The 18,499-nt window shown below is 44.8% G+C and overlaps 1 protein-coding gene across 3 annotated transcripts in view; it reads left to right on the top strand.

The window, feature by feature from the left end:
• srgap3 (SLIT-ROBO Rho GTPase activating protein 3) overlaps window positions 1-18,499 on the top strand; it is a 208,672-nt gene that overhangs the window by 131,102 nt on the left and 59,071 nt on the right. For all 3 annotated transcript variants that reach the window (XM_078414390.1, XM_078414391.1, XM_078414389.1), the window contains exons 6-9: window positions 4,816-4,944; window positions 9,868-10,089; window positions 16,175-16,276; window positions 18,134-18,331. In XM_078414390.1, coding sequence (XP_078270516.1) covers window positions 4,816-4,944; window positions 9,868-10,089; window positions 16,175-16,276; window positions 18,134-18,331 — 651 coding nt within the window. The remainder of the gene's footprint in view (window positions 1-4,815; window positions 4,945-9,867; window positions 10,090-16,174; window positions 16,277-18,133; window positions 18,332-18,499) is intronic.

Raw genomic sequence — 18,499 nt, 5'->3', positions numbered from 1 at the left:
AACTTTGTTGGAAAATCAGGCAGCAAACAAGCAGAGAATACTTGCATCATGATGAGCACTTGGTCACTGAATGTTGATGTTAAAATAAGTGGTTGATGGTTGGCACAGACTTGTGTGCTGAAGGGCCTGTTTCCATGTTACACCTCTCTTATCACTGTAAGTTTGAGATACATATTAGATGTTGAGACACATATTAGCTTAAGGTTCTAGAGGATCCATCTGTTCCCAAGTCCCACTGAATATCTTCATAAATGGTACAATCTTAACGCACACATCGCTTTGACATCCATTTGCTATGTAAATTATACCATTTGCATGGATGCCATGTAAACAAGCTATCTGAGGCGGCCCAAGGTGTCTTTAAATGACCCAGAAGAATACATCTACTCACTAGGTTCTCAAGGGATCTTTGGAAATGAAGGTGAGTGGTTGGTGGCTGCCACCTTTCATAGTTAGATACAATTCTGCACTGGTTTTCACTGGGCCTGCAGGTAAGCCTTGTCCCACAGCTGACAGTGAAATTATGCCCCCCACTCGACCAAGGCTGGTGGACTTCCTGTGTGTGAATAGGCTTGGGAACAGGTTCCCACCATCATTCCTGATGGGCTCAGGTCAACCTGGGGCAACTTTACCTGTGGAAGCAAGTAGAGGTGTCTCTTTCTGAACAGTATATGATGCACACAACTGTTGATGCATTGTTGTACCAGGCACTGCTGTTAATTAAGGACTAGTTGGTGGTGGTTCCACCTCAGTTATTCACTTCACTCAGCAACAACACAGCCTCGATAGCCCCTGACTTACATGCATCACAGTGTGTGTGGGATTTACTTCAGTCAGATCTGCTGGCAAGAGTTACCACAACCTGGCCTAGTCAGTTTGATGTGACTACGCAGAGGGGCCTTCCATTTGTGTCTTGGCTGTAATACTTTTAACCTGAACATATACCGTCTACGTAACTCCATGGATGACAGCACTTGCTTCTGCAGAGTTAAATACAAGCCTTTGAACCACTATCCAGCAAGGAGAATCATAGGCATTGGTGAGGATTCTTCAGCTCTCAGCTGTAGCTCTCTTGATATGCCCAATGAGCTGAAGAAGTTCATGGCTGTACTATTCGGATTTGAGCCCAGCTCCTATCTCCAACACAGTGCTGAGGAAATGCTGCACTGCCAGAAGAAGTGTCTGCTGAATTAGACAGCAAGTCTGGGTCATGTCTGTCTGTCTGATAGTCCTGGTAGAACATTAGAAAGCAGAGTTCAGTAGTGAGTGCAGTTTTCTTGATGCGCTGGTGAGTAATTCTCCCTGAAATTAGTAGCACAAGTAGATAGAATGGCAAAGAAGGCGTATGATATGCTTGCCTTCACTGAGTATAAGAAGTCATGTTGCGGTTATAAAACATTGGTTAGGCTGCATTTGGAGAACAGTGAGCAGTTCTGGTCACCCCATTACAGGAAGAATGTGTCTTTAGAGAAGGTGCAGAAGGAGTTTCCTGGATTAGAGGATCTTAGCCACAGTGAGACCTTGAGCAGGCTTTGATCGTTTTGTCTGGAGCATTGAAGATTGACAGTCCTGATAGCTGAATGTAAAATGATTGGAGGCATAGATAGGGTAGATATTTGGAACCTTTCTCCCGCAGTGGAAATGTCAAAGACCAGAGGATATAGCTTTAAGGTCAGAGGGGTAAAGTTTAAAGGAGATGTTTAATTGTAATTTAATTTAGTTGAGCTTAATTTGGAGATACAGCATGGAAATAGGCTCTTTGGTCTACCAAATCTATGCCAACTATTAATCACCGATTCACACTAGTTCTATGTCAACCCATTTTCTCATCCACCGGAACATATTATGGACAATTTACAGAGGCCAATTAGCCTACAAATCCAAATGTCTTTGGGATATGGGAGCAAACCTGAAGAAAACCCACGTGGTCACAGGATGAACATGCAAACTCCACACAGACAACATCTGAGGGCAGGATCCAAAGTGGGTCTCTGGTGCAATGAAACAGCAGCTCTATCAGCTACGTCATTGTGTTGCCCCATATGAGTGAAACAAGTTTTTTTAATACAGAGTGGTAGGTTCCTGCAATACGATTCCAGGGACGGTAGAACACAGAACCGTACAGCACAAGAACAGGCCCTTCGACCCAAAATATCTGTGCAGAACAGGATGCCAAGTTAAACTAATCTCCTCTCCCTACATGTTATTCATGTCCCCCATTCCCAGCATATCCATGTGCCTATCTAAAAGTGGTGGTGGTAGCAGATACGGTAGTGGAGTTTAAGAGGCTTTTAGATGGACACATTCTGGAAATGGTGGTATATGGATCACGAGCAGGCAGAGGAGATGAGTTTAAATTGGCATCATGTTCAGCACAGACATTGTGAGCTGAAGCAACCGGCCCTGTGCCGTACAGTCTATGTCAAGAGTTCCCAACCTGGGGTAAATTTCTCTTACCCAGGGGGTAAATTTCTCTTACCCAGGGGGTAAATTTGAACAAAATAATAATGTTAAAAACAGTATTTTAAAAATTCCCCTTTGTCAGTTGCTTTATTATGGTAGAAGTGTAAACTCAAATTACTGAACAAAACAGGGTGGGGGTAAATTTACTTTCGAAAAGTTGCCATGGGTAAACGGGACGAAAAAGGTTAGGAACCCCTGGTCAATGTTCTATCCTTTTATTCAACAAGTATTTTGAGACTGCTGCAGGAATGTAATATTATTAGCTCAGTGATAATTCTTAGAGAGAGGTTCCCCTGCCCACTTCACATTATCACCTCACGAGCTTGCTTTTGCTGTGGGAGGGGTAAACCCAATCTGCTTTGGCCAACACCACTTACCTTTGTTGGAAGATAGTCCGTCTGACCTGACGTTGTGTAGACCGCGATCAGAGTTGATTGGTTTGGTACATTTACTCTGGTTCATTGCTCGATTCACTCAGGCTCAGCGAGGCGCACTCTTGGTTCCTGCAGAAAGCTGCGTACATCCATCTGGCTCCTGTTGTTGCAGGAAAATAATTACCTTTCACTCGATTATGCTTCATGTCATTGGTGTGTCCCAAGGTTTTTTTAAATAGTAGGTGGAAGGATGGGGTGATTCACTTGCATTATCAGGACTTGAGTTCAAACAGGAGTCCTCCTTGTAATCAGTTTGAGCAAATCTCAACTTGCGTTTTGATGGTGTGGATTAGATAGGATATAATTGTCAGGATATTTGCAGGTCAAAACTGACACTGATGATGGAATTTAGCTCATGGCCACAAATGTTTGGAAATGATAATTAGAAGAATGGATAAATCAGAATCAGTCAGCTCGCATCTGCTTAGCTCAACATGAACACCAAGTGAAATATCGGTGTAGGAAGGAAATGCACATGCTGGTTCACATCGAAGATAGACACAAAATGCTGGAGAAAAGGAATAGGTGATGTTTCGGGTCTGAAGAAGGGTCTCGGCCTGAAATGTCACCTACTCCTTTCTTCCAGAGATGCTGCCTAACCCGCTGTTACTCCAGCAATTTGTGTTTATCTAAATGAAATATTGGAGTCTGTTTTAAGGAGGTAAACTGGCAGAGTGTGTAAGCAATAATAATTACACAAAAAGCAACCTGCAGGGATTTAGCACATCTTGATTGATAAATCTTCTTGGCATTGAGAATGTAACAGAATTTAATTTCAGATTCAGAAAGATTTTTACATCCTCATGTGAATAAATTTAATCCAATTAAGTCCTAAAATATAGGGAAGAGCATTAAAGAAGTCTGTGGATACGATATTTGTGAGAATGTTCCATTAGAAACCTTGTCGATGTAGAATTAAATTACCTGTTAAACCTGCCTCAATGTGTCCCAAAAAATGCCCCCATGTTGAGAACATTGGAGCGCAGACACAAAGTGAAACCTCCTCTGAGTAATCCCATCAAACTCTTCGAGCCAGAGTTTGCCAGCAGTTCCAATTGAAGTAAATCCCAGATTTCCACATGCATTATGAAGCAAGGAGGTTCGGTACGATACGATACCACTTTATTTATCCCAGAGGGAAATTGGACTGCCACCAATCAAAAGGTACAGTTACAAGGCATTGAAAGTGTTATGTGCATTATAATAATAATTAAATTTAAGTGACCAGCCATTGTACAGCACATATGTAATATTACACAAACATGAAATTAAATTATCCTAGTAGAAATGTCCAGGATGAGGGATGTGTAAAGATGGGGAGGAGTCAGTCTACCCCACAACAGAAGTGGGAGGAGTTGTACAACTTTGAAGGTATTTATTCACAAAATGCTGGAGTAACTCAGCAGGTCAGGCAGCATCTCAGTTCCTTCTCTCCTGAGATGCTGCCTGACCTGCTGAGTTACTCCAGCATTTTGTGAATAAATACCTTCGAGTTGTACAGTTTGATCGCCAGAGGGAAAAAGAATCTACTGTGGCATTCTGTGCTGCACCTTGGTGCCCCCCTCATCCTATATTCCATAAGAATAAAACTTCTCTTATTCACAACTGTTGGTGAAAACTCCATTGGACCATAACTCTTCCCATTATATGGATTCCATACTAAATTTAGAGCCTTGGGAGTGAATGGGGTTTTGTCCATCAAAGTTATGTATGGGTGTAAATGTCATAAAACAGAAGGACATGTGAAGCGCTTCGACCCATTGGAACTTCACGTGAAAGTATTAAATGATAAGAGGTTTGAAACTCAATGTGATGGGAGCAAATTTTATACAATGGATGACCATGTGGTGAGAATAAACATAATGTTGTGAATATGTGATAAATAATGTAGTAAATATTCTTGTATTTTCCTCCCCAGCGTCAAGCCAAGTATTCTGAGAACAAACTGAAGTGCACCAAAGCAAGGAATGACTACCTGCTTAACCTGGCAGCAACCAACGCTGCAGTGACCAAATACTACATCCACGATGTCTCTGACCTGATTGACGTCAGTATTCATTGCTTCTCTGGTTATTTTTGCATTTGTTATGATGAGACACCTAGTGGTCACACAAAGCCCTCCGAGTTAGGGGCGGCACAGTGGCCACAGCTGGTAGAGCTACTGCCTCACCGTGCTCGTGACTCGGGTTTGATCCTGCCCTCGGGTACTGGCTGTGTGGAGTTTCCCATGTTCTCCCTGTGACCGTGTGGGTTTCCTCTGGGTGCTCCAGCGTCCTCCTACATTCCAAAGATATGTGGATTTGCAGGCTAATTAGCTTCTGTAAAATTGTTCCTTGTGGGTGGGGATTACATTGAACTAGTGTGAACGATGTTCGGCGTGGGTTAGGTGAGCTGAAGGGCCTGTTTCCATGCTGTATCTTTCAACCAATCAATCAATTCTGAGATACAGGCTATGGAATACCTCAACACAATGAGCATGGATGGGTGGGCAGGAATGGAGAGGTTGCGGTGGCAGCAGGACAATGGAGTATAGTATAGCAACAGGCCATTCGGCCCACGACATCCGTGCTGACCAAGATGCAAATTTAAATTAATCCCATCTGCCTGCACATGGTCCACATCCATCCATTCACTTCCTATTCACTGGACTGTCCAAATGCTTCTTAAATGTTGCTATCATATCTGCTTCCATCACTTTCCACTGGCAGAGTGTTCCGGGCACATATCACTCTTGGCGTAAAAACAATTATCTTGTAAATCTCCTTTAAACTTTCTCCCTCTCACCTTAAATCAAAGTTGACATATCCATCCTGGGAAAAAGACACTATCTAGTATATCTTTGCCTCTCATAATTTTATAAACTTCCATCAGGTTGCCCCTCAGCCTCAAAATGGAAGCTAATAATTAATGGCCATTGAGCTAAGGTTGGTTAGCTCAAGAAGCAATTGCAATCCTGGCTGAGAAGTTTGACAAGGGCTCAAGTGAAAACACCCTCACCTCTTGAATCAGCATTTTAAACTGCCATCTGAAATTACCTCCGCCTCTGAAATCCAGAAGTATTCCATTCTGCCATCCCTGTTTTGTTCTGGCCTTCTCTATCATTCAGTCTGAAGAAGGGTTCAAACCCGAAATGTCACCTATTCCTTTTCTCCAGAGATGCTGCCTGACCCGCTGAGTTACTCCGGCATTTTGTGTCTAACTTTGGTATAAGCCAGCATCCGCAGTTCCATCCTACACAGTATTCCAAAGATTCCATAACCAGCTCGGTCTGGTGAGATAGAAACTCAGACCCTTTGGTTTCTGATTGCATTACTGCATCTGCAGCCAGTATTGGTGAAGCCACTCAGGACAGAAAGAGGGGCTAAAGTGGAGCAGAGCAGGAGCACGGAGAAGCCAGGTCATTCCTCCTGGTGACCTGAGTGATGCAAGGGAAAAGTAGGAGTTGCTTCGGGACAAGATTTTCCTTTGAGGAAGAATGTGAGGACGGGGACGCAAAGACTGGAAATGAAGCAGAGCCAACTGGGGCTGCACAGTGGCACAGCGGTAAAGTTGTTGCCTTGTAGCGCCAGAGGCCTGTTTCCGCGCTGCATCTCTAAACTAAACTAAAACAAACGAAACTGTACCGAGTGCCAATGCCAGAGGCGACTCTGCAATCGCTTATGATGCGGCTTCAGTCAGCCCACAAAATCCTCTTGGATGCACTTGATTTACTCAAGTGTAGATAAGACCAGCCAGTGAGATCACATCCCCCTGTACGGCCAAGCACTTCCTCGCCCTTTACTGTTGAACTAATCTCACTGGAGACGGACGGCTGGTGACAGACTGTTGCATCCTTCACCACTGGCTGAAGGATTAACATTCGAGCACAGGTCCGTGGGGCTTGCGGTTGGCTGGGTTACCGGCCCTGCTCATTGTATTGAATTGGATTGGATTCAAGTGCTCCCCATCACACTGGGCTGAACTTCAGGCGTTGTCCTGTCCCACTGTTCCTCTGGCAGTTTGCCACCCAGCCGGTGGTTGCCTGCCTGCCCGCAGCCTCTGCCTACCTCACAATGACGTGCATGACTTCACCTCCTTGTTACTTCTGCTGACTGAGAGCCCCAGATGGCCGTCTGCTTTTTGTCCTCTGAGTTATAACCTCCCTCCACCACCCCCAACCTCGTTCAATGTCCCGTCCCAGTGTTCTCAGAAGCACAAGCCCAGCATTGTGTGATCCATCCAGCCAGACATTGCTGGTGAACTAACTCTTGAATATATGCAAGAACTAGGAGCACATACACACCTATGTTAGCAGCCGTTACCATAGTGATGTAGCTTTCTATAAAAAGCATTGCATAATGAATGATGGGTTATGGAGTTAAACTCTGCTCAATGAGTGCATGGTTGCAGAAGACAATGCAAGAAGGGGGGAGGTTTCTGCTTCAATGCCTCCCTTCCAGCTTTTCCTTCTCCCCCTCCCCCATCAAACACGTGCTTATTCAACGCAATAATTTTACTAAAGAAGGCGATTCACCCTTTGTGTCTCTATTCCCCTCAGTCATGCCTTTTATTCATGATCGCAGCCTTACTTGAGCGAAGCAGGGTTAAGTTACACCTCACTGCCTTAGTCTGCACAGTACAGATGGGTTGCAAATGTAAATCAAATCGTGCTGAGAATTCTGTGACCTTTTAAAAATTATGTTTTGTTTAAATAGTTGGAAAATTGATTTACAGACCCAGGAAATTTGCTTGTCCCTCGTTGCTCCTCAGACTTGCTTCTGGTGCCCGTGATACGAGTATCCAATGGCAGAGTCCCGTAAAAACAGGATTCCAGTCACTCAGTCACTAGTTTGAAAAAATTCAGGCAAAATTTGCTGGAAGTGAAATGTGCTCTGACCACAATGGCTTTCCACATACCTGAGCAGACTTGTCATCTGTAATCACCTTCATTGTTTGCATGCAAATTTAAAAGTGCAGCAGGATTCCTAAGTAGCTGTTCAAAAGTAGGTTACCCTCACTGGGAGAAGAGGGAAGCTTTGCTTCATATAGAAAACATATCCCGGGTAACTAAAGTATCAGAGAGCACTGAGAAGATGCTGGGCTAAGCTCCTGGGCATCACATTCATGGGAAAGCAGTGGATTTCCGTCCAGGGTCCTATCTTGTATTTGTACATTGTGGATGGCTTGATTGTAATCATGTATTGACTTTCCGCTAACTAGTTAGCACACAACAAAAGCTTTTCACTGTACCTCGGTACACGTGACAATAAACTAAACTAAACTCATCTTGGTCTACTCCACACATCTGGCAAGAGTTTTTACACAAACTCTTTGGTATAAAAATAATGCTCCTTTGACACCGACAAACTTTCACGAAGAAATTTGAGACATCAGGTGGTGGCAAAAGAGACTGCTGGTACTGAGATCTTGAATAAAAAACAAAGTGCTCGAGGAACCCAGGGGGTCAGGCAGCATCTGTGGCAGCATTATGGTAAAAATAACACTTTGGGTCGAGACTCTTCAGTCAGTCTGCAAGGTTGTCTGTCCATTCCCCTCCACAGTTGCGGCTTGACTCGCCGAGTTCCTCCAGCACTTTGCTTTTTAATATTAGAGGTGGTTATACTGTAGCTGAAGATGATTCTGTAAAGAAGGTGATATGGATCTGGTACTCGCAATTCCCACAACTTGGGCAGAGGTGGGCAGCACAGTGGTATAGTTAGAAGAGCCACTGCCTTACAGCTTTGGTGACCTGGATTCAATCTTGGCATCCAGTGCTATCTGCGTGGAGTTTGCATGTTCTCCCTATGTTTGCCAGGTTTCTTCCTATATCCCCGAAACATGCTGGTAATTGGCCTCTGCAAATAACCCCCTGTGTAAGTGGGTGGAGTGGTAACTAATGAGCGTGGGAGAGAATAGGTAGCAAGTAGGAGAATGGGATCTGGCGAAGACTCATGGACTGAGTGTCTGTATTGAATTGATGGGCCAAGTCATGGGAGAAATATGGAATAATGACTGGCTAGCAATGTGGTCAACAGTCAACTGCCATATAACATCCTTCCATTTCAATTGAAGTCATTGGGTTCATAACAGGGATGCACAACAGGAGGTTAATTCAACACCGAATCAATTATGAGCTAGTTATGTGCCTTTTCTAGCAGAGGTTATTTAGGCGTGGCAGCTTCAAAGGACAGCCTTGTGTTGTAGTTCAGTGCATCAGTTTTTGTGATAATTAGCTCTTTTCCCAATTTATCTCATTCTTCCAAGGTGGTTTGATTTTGCTAAGAAGCCTTTTGGATTGAAGTGCATGTGCTTGAGGTTAACACCAATCCAGGTTTCAAATTCAAATCAACGCCAGAGAGATCTTAAAAGATTCACACCTGAACTTGTTCTGGTGTGGCTGTAAATGTAAACATCTTTTGAAGAGTAACTGTAGAAGTGCAGATAACTAGTGCATCTTCAAACCACACGACACCTTGACTTTAGAATGGAGCTGGCGATAAGTTTTGTTCAGGCCCCAGCAGGGATTGTGTGATCATAAGTTGACACTTTGGAGGTTTACTCAGGAGGTGGAAGGTTGGGAATAAGCATTACACTGCAGCATTAGTTTAGTTTGGTTTTGTTTTGTTTCGATTAGTTTAGTTTGGAGAGGCAGCATGGAAACAGGCCCTTTGACCCACCAAATCTGTGCCGACCAGCAATCACCTATATACTTGTTCTAGGTTATCATAGTTTTGCATCCTACTCACGAGGGGTAATTTACTCCATCGTTCAATCAACTCCACGGTTACGCCACTGTGCCGCCATTGTGGGAATGTAAGATATAATTATGGTTTTGCGAAGAGCGAGAGATTTCTGCTCGTGCCCTGTGTGTCAGCCTATTGCTTGGTGTACTGTTCCTTCTACAATTACTCACACTGATGTTCCACACTTGAGTGACTTGGATGGCGAATCCTCCCTTACATACCCTCCCACCTCTGTGCTTTCTCCTCAGTGCTCTGACCTGGGATTCCACACCAGCGTGGCCCGCACCTTCAGGACTTTCCTCTCAGCAGAATATAACCTGGAGACGTCGCGGCATGAGGGACTGGACATCATTGAGAACGCCGTGGACAACCTGGATGCTCGAAGTGACAAGCACAAGGTCATGGACATGTACAACCAAATCTTCTGTCCACCCACCAAATTTGAATTCCAACCGCACATGGGGGATGAGGTATGATGTTGTTGGTCAGGTCCGACGGTGGTTCAAGTGAGATTAACACAGGGAAATGAGTTAAAGGGGACCTGAGGACAATGTTTTCACACAGAACATGGTGGTGTATGTGGAACGAGCTGCTGGAAGAAGTTATAGAGGTGGTACAGTTTCAACATTCAAAAATCATTTGTACATGTACATGAATAGAAAAGGATAAGAGGGACATGGGCCAAATGTAAGCAAATGGGACTAGCTCAGGGAAACATCTTGATCGGCATCGATGAGTTAGGCTAAAGGGCCTGTTTCTGTGTTGTAAAGCTCTATTACACAGAGGAGGTGTATACTTCTTTAGAATGTACCCTCCTTTATTCCCTTTCTTTACCTTTTGCTGAGTTGGGATGGAGCTCACGGTAGGAAGCAGAGGAGTGTGGGATGGTGCTGCTTCCTGGGCAACTATCTCTCAGTCCTTTCCTGACCTTGAGAAGGTGCCTCCTCTGATACTCCTGTCAAGTCCAAGAGTAGACTGACCTTGACTACCCAATGCCTGGGGTAATAAACTGAGGCTGGTATATCCATTGTTTTCGGCCCACGCTCTTTAGGATTGCAAGATCTCCAGGAATGTGCTGGAAGTTCTTCAAATGAAAGATCAAATCCCTGGGCATTCAACTTGAGAATAAAATCAACGTTGTGTGCATTTTAAAATTTTCTTTGATTGTTCCTGTTTGGGTTCTAAACATATAGTGAAGGGGAAAATAGCTTTCTTGTCTGGTTTCATTCACTGCTGGTTGAACAGTGATCCTCTCTACCCTCCATTAGTCAACACCAGACAGGGTCATAGAGTCGTACAGCAGAGAAACAGGCCCTTCAGACCACCATGTCCATGCAAACCTCTTTTTGGTCATCTACACTAATCCCGTTTGCCTGTATTAAGTCCATTTACTGCAATTCCCTGATTATTTATGTGCTTGTATATGTCTCTTAAAATTTCTGTCACCACCGCCTCCTTGGGCAATACGTTCCAGATATCAATCATTTTCTGCGTAATAATAAACTTTCCACTCAAATCCACTTTAAAACTCCTTCATCTTTCTCCAGTATTTTATGTTTTGCTTAAGATTCCAGCATCTGCAGTTCCTTGTGTCTCCTTTAAACCTGTACCCTCTTGTTTTGGTATTGGAGGGTGATCCAATAGCAGCTTTCAAGGTAGATATACAGAAATTTCCACCAGGTAATGGATATTACAACAGCATCTCGGGAAAGAGCAACTGTCTATCTGACAAAGTTCGGACTAAGGGTCAGAACTTGAACTTGAAAATGTTTCTCTTGCCGCATATGCTGCCTGGCCTGCTGAGTGTTTCTGGCAATTTTTGCTTTTAATTCAGATTTCCAGTATCTGCAGATTGCTTTACATAGGGTACTACAGGATGTGAAGCAGAGCAACCTCAATGGAGTTGAGACACAACTCAACCACAGTACAATGGTTGGTGAAGCACTCTCGAGAAACTGAACTCGAGGAATTTCCACCACTGTAAACTGCAAATAGTTCCACCAGTTGTACTTGAGTGATATTTTTCCTGGAAAAGGTTTCTGTTGCATAAACTGTGGCTGCAACTTAATGGCAAAACTGTGCTTTACTATAAAGTCACAGTTTACTGCAGGGATAGCTCAGCTTGCAATGCCAACTCTCACAATGCCAAAGGGGAACTTCTTCAGACTGGTCTTGGGCAGTTGGGCAGTGTGAGAAATGTGTGGTCTATACAACATTCCCATAGGTCCACAGCTCCAGTCCTTTAAATCTGAGTTTTGGTATTAGTCTATTACTGTCACGTGTACATTGTGTTCTATTTAGTCAAATTATACTATACGTAAGTACAATCTAGCCACACAGTACAACGGGTAGTGCAAAGAGAAAAATACCAGAGTGCTGAATATAGTGTTACAGTGACAGAGAAAGTGGAGATAAAAGAAAGGTTCAGGGGCTGCAATAAGATAGGTTGGTCTCAAGCTTTTGTACCTTTTGACCATCAGAAGAGGGGAGAAGAGAGAATGACTGGTGTAAATGGGCCTTGCTAATATTGGCTGTTTTCCCAAAGTCAGTGAAGATGGAGTCAATGGAGATGAGGCTGGTCTGTGTGATAGAGGTGTCTACATCTACACCTCTTTGCAATTTCTTGCGGCCCTGAGCAGAGCTGTTGCCAAACCGAGCTGAGATGCTTCCCAATGGGATGATTTCTACGATGCATCTGCAGAAGTTGGTAACATTCAGAGACATCACGAAATCCAGTTAGGAAACACTGATTTAAAAAGACACTAGAAACTAGAAGTGTAAGGAGAAGTTCACAGAAAGAATGAGTTTGGTTATTAAATGCAACAAAGAAAAATAAGTTGCATTGAAAATGCTTGTGGCTGGTAGCTTACTATGGTACTTGCCAAATTTGCCAACATATTTGAAGGTGGTTCACTGTCACTACTGTTTCTGAGAGTTGTTTCAGGTGCTACCCAAATCCAAGACTTTCCTTTGACAAGGGAACAAAAAAAACACAGCCGTGAAATAATTCACCCTGCAATTTGCCACTTCCTGCAATCTTTCTGCAAGATTGATTCAGTCTATAACAGCTGCACATGGTTTCCTAACACGCCTCGCGATAATAATCATTATGTTTGATCCTTGTTGCAACACCGTTATTTACAACTTTCCATGAAACTTTTTATGAGATCGCGTAATTGGTTCCATATTTTCAAAACAATGCAACAATACATGGAGCTCAAACACTTCATATCATGAGACATAGACTAAAGTCTGCCCTTTGTGCAGTGCATCTTCACCCATCTCCAGCCTGCACACTGGCCTTCACCACCCTCCAACCCCCGTCTGCTCCTCTATTCCATCTTGCTCCCACCTAATCACCAACCCATTCCCCTTACCACTGGCTCTTGACTCACTCACGCCTTCCCCTCACACTGCCACTCTCCCACCTGCTGTAAAGCCTCATGACCTGACCTCACTGTTATTGTTGTTTCCTGCAAAACAACCAAGGTAACGTGCAGTTGAAAGCCAGGAAAGGCAAAACGGCTGCAGTTGGATACAGGCAGGAGGTGATCCAAGATCAGAATCACAGGCCATCTATTCAGGTTTACTAATGCCTGTCGGTGGCCATGGACAAAGCACAATGGGATGCACTTGTTCATGTACAACCTAGGTGAGGGTTTTGTACATGTCACCACTCGATCTGGCAGCATTCCACGTCTAGGAGAGATTGGTGGATAATCAGAAGGTGAAGCTCAGTCGCCCCCCTCCCTTCTTGTTCTCCAAGGACGAAGCACTGTGGCAGTTGTCACAGCTGCATCGTGAGTTAATGGCCCATCACAGCTCAGTGACTGAACCCGGGCTGACCCAGCACCAGGGCTCACAATCACCTCATGTTTTAGGGCTCAGCGTCAGAAGCATATTGGGCCATTTATTTCCCCATCAAGCTCTCTTGCCTCTTAAATCACAAGACTGTAGGTTCAAATTTCACCGAGATTGGAATACAATGATTTATTCACAAAATGCTGGAGTAACTCAGCAGGTCAGGCAGCATCTCGGGAGAGAAGGAATGGGTGACGTTTGGGCTGATACTTTACTGCAGTATCAGATGCTGTTGGAGATTTCCCTCTTGCCGGTGAGAACTTACATGTTGCACGGTTAATATAGAAGATCTCAAGACAACTGCTTAGATAAACAGGGCATCGTCACCAATATTGTGGCCAATTTTAATGCCTCTGCCAATACTTGAGGTCTTATGCCTGGCATGAACAAATTCAGAGCCATGTTTGCCGCATCTGTGTTTCTTTGGCTGTCAAGTGTATAGACGTGTCCTAATGCCATGGAGAGCTCCATATAAGATCTGCATAAATGCACAATGTTGTTGAAAATGTATTTTAAATTTCAAAATAAATTTCTCAGCTTAGATCCTGCATCAGATCCTCCCATTGTAGCCCTCAGATCCTGTGCCTTTAATCAGTACAAGGCAGATTGTTAAAGCACTCTCAGCTGGAGTAACTCATGCATGATGAAAGCAGGAAGGAGGCACAGATGCTGGCGGGTTTTATTGCTTAATGTGCTTTGGTTATTTATATTAAATATTTATAGACTGATTTTTCTCACACCTGTGTTGGAGTGAGCAGCAGACTCCCGGCAAATTGTTCACAGCCATGTCTCCTGAGCCGGCAAGAACTCTCAAATATCCACCTGACCCCTGTCTCAGGATCTCAGCTGCCCCCCCCCCCTCAGCTGCCCCCCCCCCCCCCCACATCCAGGACTTACACAGCTTTCAAGAAAGGACGGAGTGCATTTATTTACGTCTTGCACAACCTTGGGACCTCACTCAGTGCTTTAATACAAGTACAGAGGTGTACAAAATCATGAGAGGAATAGGTTGGGTAAAATGCACTGAGTCTCTTGACCAGAGTGGGGAATAAAGAACCAGTGAACAGGTCTAAGGTATGGGGGGAAAACTTTAATAGGAACTTGAGGGGTGACTTTTTTACTTAAAGGGTGGTTGGTATAGGGAACTAGCTGCCCGAGGAGGTGTTGAGCCAGGTACCATTGCAAAGTTTAAGAAACATTTGGACAGGTACATGGATAAGATAGGTCTAGAGGGATATGGGAGAAATGCAGGCAGGTAGATGGGACATGTTGGTCGGTGTGGGCAAGTTGGGCCTAAGGGCCTGTTTTCACGCTGTATAACTCTATGGCTCATGAGTACATTCGAGTTGTGCCCACTGTTGTGCTGTAGGATGCTAAGACACCAGTGTGTGCACAGCAAGATCCAACAAACAGCAATAACATGCTGATCAAATAATCTGTCATTTGAAAGGTAAGTCCATTGTGTGGACAGCTCAGGAACTGTCCTGTCGGCCCAATTAATGTATAACCAGTATAGCGCACAGATTATCACATAAGAAGGAGCTGGGGCGAAAGCATTGGTGCAGAAAGCAGAGATCAATAGCTTCCCTGCATACAACACCTAACACAGTTTATAAAAACAGAGAGTGCTGGAAACACTCGGTAGGTTGGACAGCATCTGTGGAGAGAGAAATTGAGCAAATTAGCTTTCATCCGAACTGGAGCAGGTTACCTGGCTGTTGTCCCATTGCAGGATGAGGACATGTTACATTTCCTACATTGCCCCAATAGCTACGGGTCATCTGAGACGATGCTAAGCTCTCTGAGACATCATCAGCCCAAGAAAACCCATTAAATAAACACAGGTTCTTTTTATTATCTTTTGCCTGGAATAAGATCAATACAAGTGATGAAATACAGAATAGACTTTAACCCAGTAAAGTGCTGATTCCTCAGGCACCCTCTCTGAAATGATTAATGCTCCCTAGGCTTTTCCTGTGAACTATTTGTGTCGATATCCTTTGAAACAATGGCTCTTAGGTTTTAATTATATATCTTGCAGGACGTTTATTGGTTTCCACACACTTTTACAAAGGGCAGTCACTTACTGTAAATCAGACAGTTCGAGGCTGGCCTCTAAAATTACATTCCATGATTTGTTTGCCATTCCAGCTGCCCATTGCTTACAGCTGCTGCCATGTTACTCAGGGGCTGCAAACCAGCTGAGTGATGGGACATTGTCCCACACCAGTGAAACGTTTTGAACTCTCGCTCGCTGTCCAAGCTTTATCATTTAATAAAACTTTTCCTTTTGATAATGGAGATAGAGACACGTTCCATATTTCCTTACATCATAGCTGGAGGATACTTGTCCTATCAGCCTAACAATCTCATTCCCTATTAACTCTCCCTCGAACCAGTTCTCCTCACAAATTACACCGCCCACCTGCACACGGTGGTAATTCACAGCAGCCAATGATAGCCTAATAATTTCCAGCCGATTAACCAGCGAACCTGTGCATCTTTGAGAAAACCCGAACAGTCCAGGGGAGAACATGCTATCTCCACACTAGGATCAAACCTGGTCTCTGGAGCTGTGAGGCAGCATCACCACTGTGTTGTCCCACTCTGCTCTCTGCAACAATAGGTAATGAGCTAGCTGACAGGGATCCTGTGCTGAACGATGATCGACCCTCTGCCTTACCTCTGTTTCAGGTGTGTCAGGTGAGCGCTCAGCAGCCGGTGCAGACTGAGCTGCTCATGAGGTATCACCAGCTGCAGTCCCGCCTGTCCACTCTGAAGATAGAGAATGAAGAGGTGAGCCACAAACTACAGCATGAAAACATAAAGGAGGGGGGAGGGGGAAGGAGGAGGAGGTGAGGGCTCGGTATCGAGTGAAAAGAGAGGTGTGGGGAGGTGGGTGGGGGAACTGGGGTGGTAAGATTGTCTCAAGAAGTAGGGAGGGTCACAGCGAGGTTTCTTTCATCCATCACCTACGGCTGGTTGTATGCGCATTATCCCACTGCTACTTGAGGGAGCTTAACGCTAATTAAGGTCATAGAACAGTACTGCACAGGAACAGGCCCTTCGGCCCACAATGTCTGTGCCGACATTGATACCAATTTAACCTATATATTTTCCCGCACATGGTCTGTATCCCTCCGTCCCTGCCTGCTCACGTGTCTGAGTAAACACCTCTCATGTGGCTATCAGTCTACTTCCAATAACTTTCCTGACAGTGTATTCCAGACATCCACCACTCCCTGTGTAAAGAACATGCTTTGTAAGTCTTATCCATCATCCTTCCTGCATTGCATTCACCATTAGAATCGTTGTGGGATGGACTGAGAGATGAATTAGCCGGACTCATTCCTGGCCGTACCAAGTGATCCATGTATGACCCAGGACATTGGTAATTGGCCCAAGGACTAGCCAGCATGCCCAGCTCTGTCTATCAGGCCAATCAATGGCACTGTGGTCTTGGACCTCACATGTGGAAAGGGAGGGGGGTGACCGGGAGGCCTGCAGAAACACTGGGAGCCTGGAGAGGACATTCCTGGGAGTCACAACTCCACATTAGTGAACAATGTCAGGAACTGTTTAAATGTCGGCCTCTGAGGACAGGGTGTATGCCGTCTACATAATGCTGGCTGCAGGAACCCCGAAAGGTCCAACTGGCAGCTTCAGCCAACATATTCAACCATATTCGTGATGTCAGGCGTTTCTCAGCCACTCTTGGTACATATATGTTATAAAAACATACCCTGCATTCAAGCAGAGGAAGAATAATACAGCTCAGACTACGCTACCATTGATTTAGGCTACAAAGTCACTCCCACCCCAGACAAGCATGCAAGATCCTCTGACAAATATCTGGGACCAGAGTTTAAATTGGAAGAGATGTCCCACAGGCTGGTCAAGCAACATCCTGAGATTCACACTCAATGCTCTATACATCACAGACCATGTGCCAGCCTCCTCCATGGGAATCCCCGGGTACATTTTGACCCAGCAGAGGGGTTGGCCCAACAGGATACAGGCAGGAGGGAGTCCTCAACATTGACTCCAGACCCCATGACGTCTCATGGGTTCAGATCAAACATGGGCAAGGGTAACAAGGCTATGTTGGGATACTTGAAACAGATGAGGTGCCAGCCTAGCAAAGCTGCAAGACAGCCACTAGTGTTAAACAGTAAATGCTGTATGGCTACAGCAGAGTCCAACCACCTGGACTTCACTGCTTTACTATCGCTGAGACCTTCATCATCCAGGCCTGGGGGTTACCACTGTTCAGAAACTGTCCTGGATCAACCACATAGTCTCTATGGCAAGAGAGGAAGTCAGAATCTGGGTGCCCTTTGGAAAACGAGTCATCTGCCAACACTTTCCATCATCCACAATGCACAGGTCAGAAAGGTGACACTCCCCATTTTCCTGCATGAATGCAGATCCAACAACACCCGAGAAGCTCAACACTGAACAGGCCTGGATGAAGTCAAGCTTTTGTTGGATCGGTTTCCCCATCCACAGCATGAAATGCACATTCCCTCATTTGGGACCGTTTTGTGGATGGTGCAGCCTGTGTGTCGCACGGTGGCTTAAGTGTGTACTATACAAAATGTACTGCACACCCACCCAGGTACCGCTCCTCACCACTAACGTTCTTGCCTCCAGGTCAGGAAGACACTGGACGCCACCATGCAAACACTGCAAGACATGCTGACCGTGGAGGACTTTGACGTGTCCGATGCATTCCACCACAGCCGATCCACAGAGTCGGTCAAATCCGTCGCTTCCGAGACCTACATGAGCAAACTCAACATCGCAAAGCGGAGAGCCAATCAACAGGAGACTGAGATGTTCTATTTCACTGTGAGTCCTCTTTCGGGCGGTGGGGAGTGGCTAAAATAAAACACAGGCCAGCCCAGGGTAAAGAACGGTTTCCATTTTAATAAACGCCCTTGTTTATTTTATCCATAAGTTGGAAAATGGACAAAAATCACTGGATGTGATAACAATAACTCCGCAGTACTGTAATGA

This window comes from Rhinoraja longicauda, chromosome 17, assembly GCF_053455715.1.
Source record: "Rhinoraja longicauda isolate Sanriku21f chromosome 17, sRhiLon1.1, whole genome shotgun sequence".
NCBI lineage: Eukaryota > Metazoa > Chordata > Chondrichthyes > Rajiformes > Arhynchobatidae > Rhinoraja > Rhinoraja longicauda.
The sequence above is the reverse complement of the archived record's forward strand: the minus strand, read 5'-3'. Positions and strand labels throughout refer to the sequence as shown.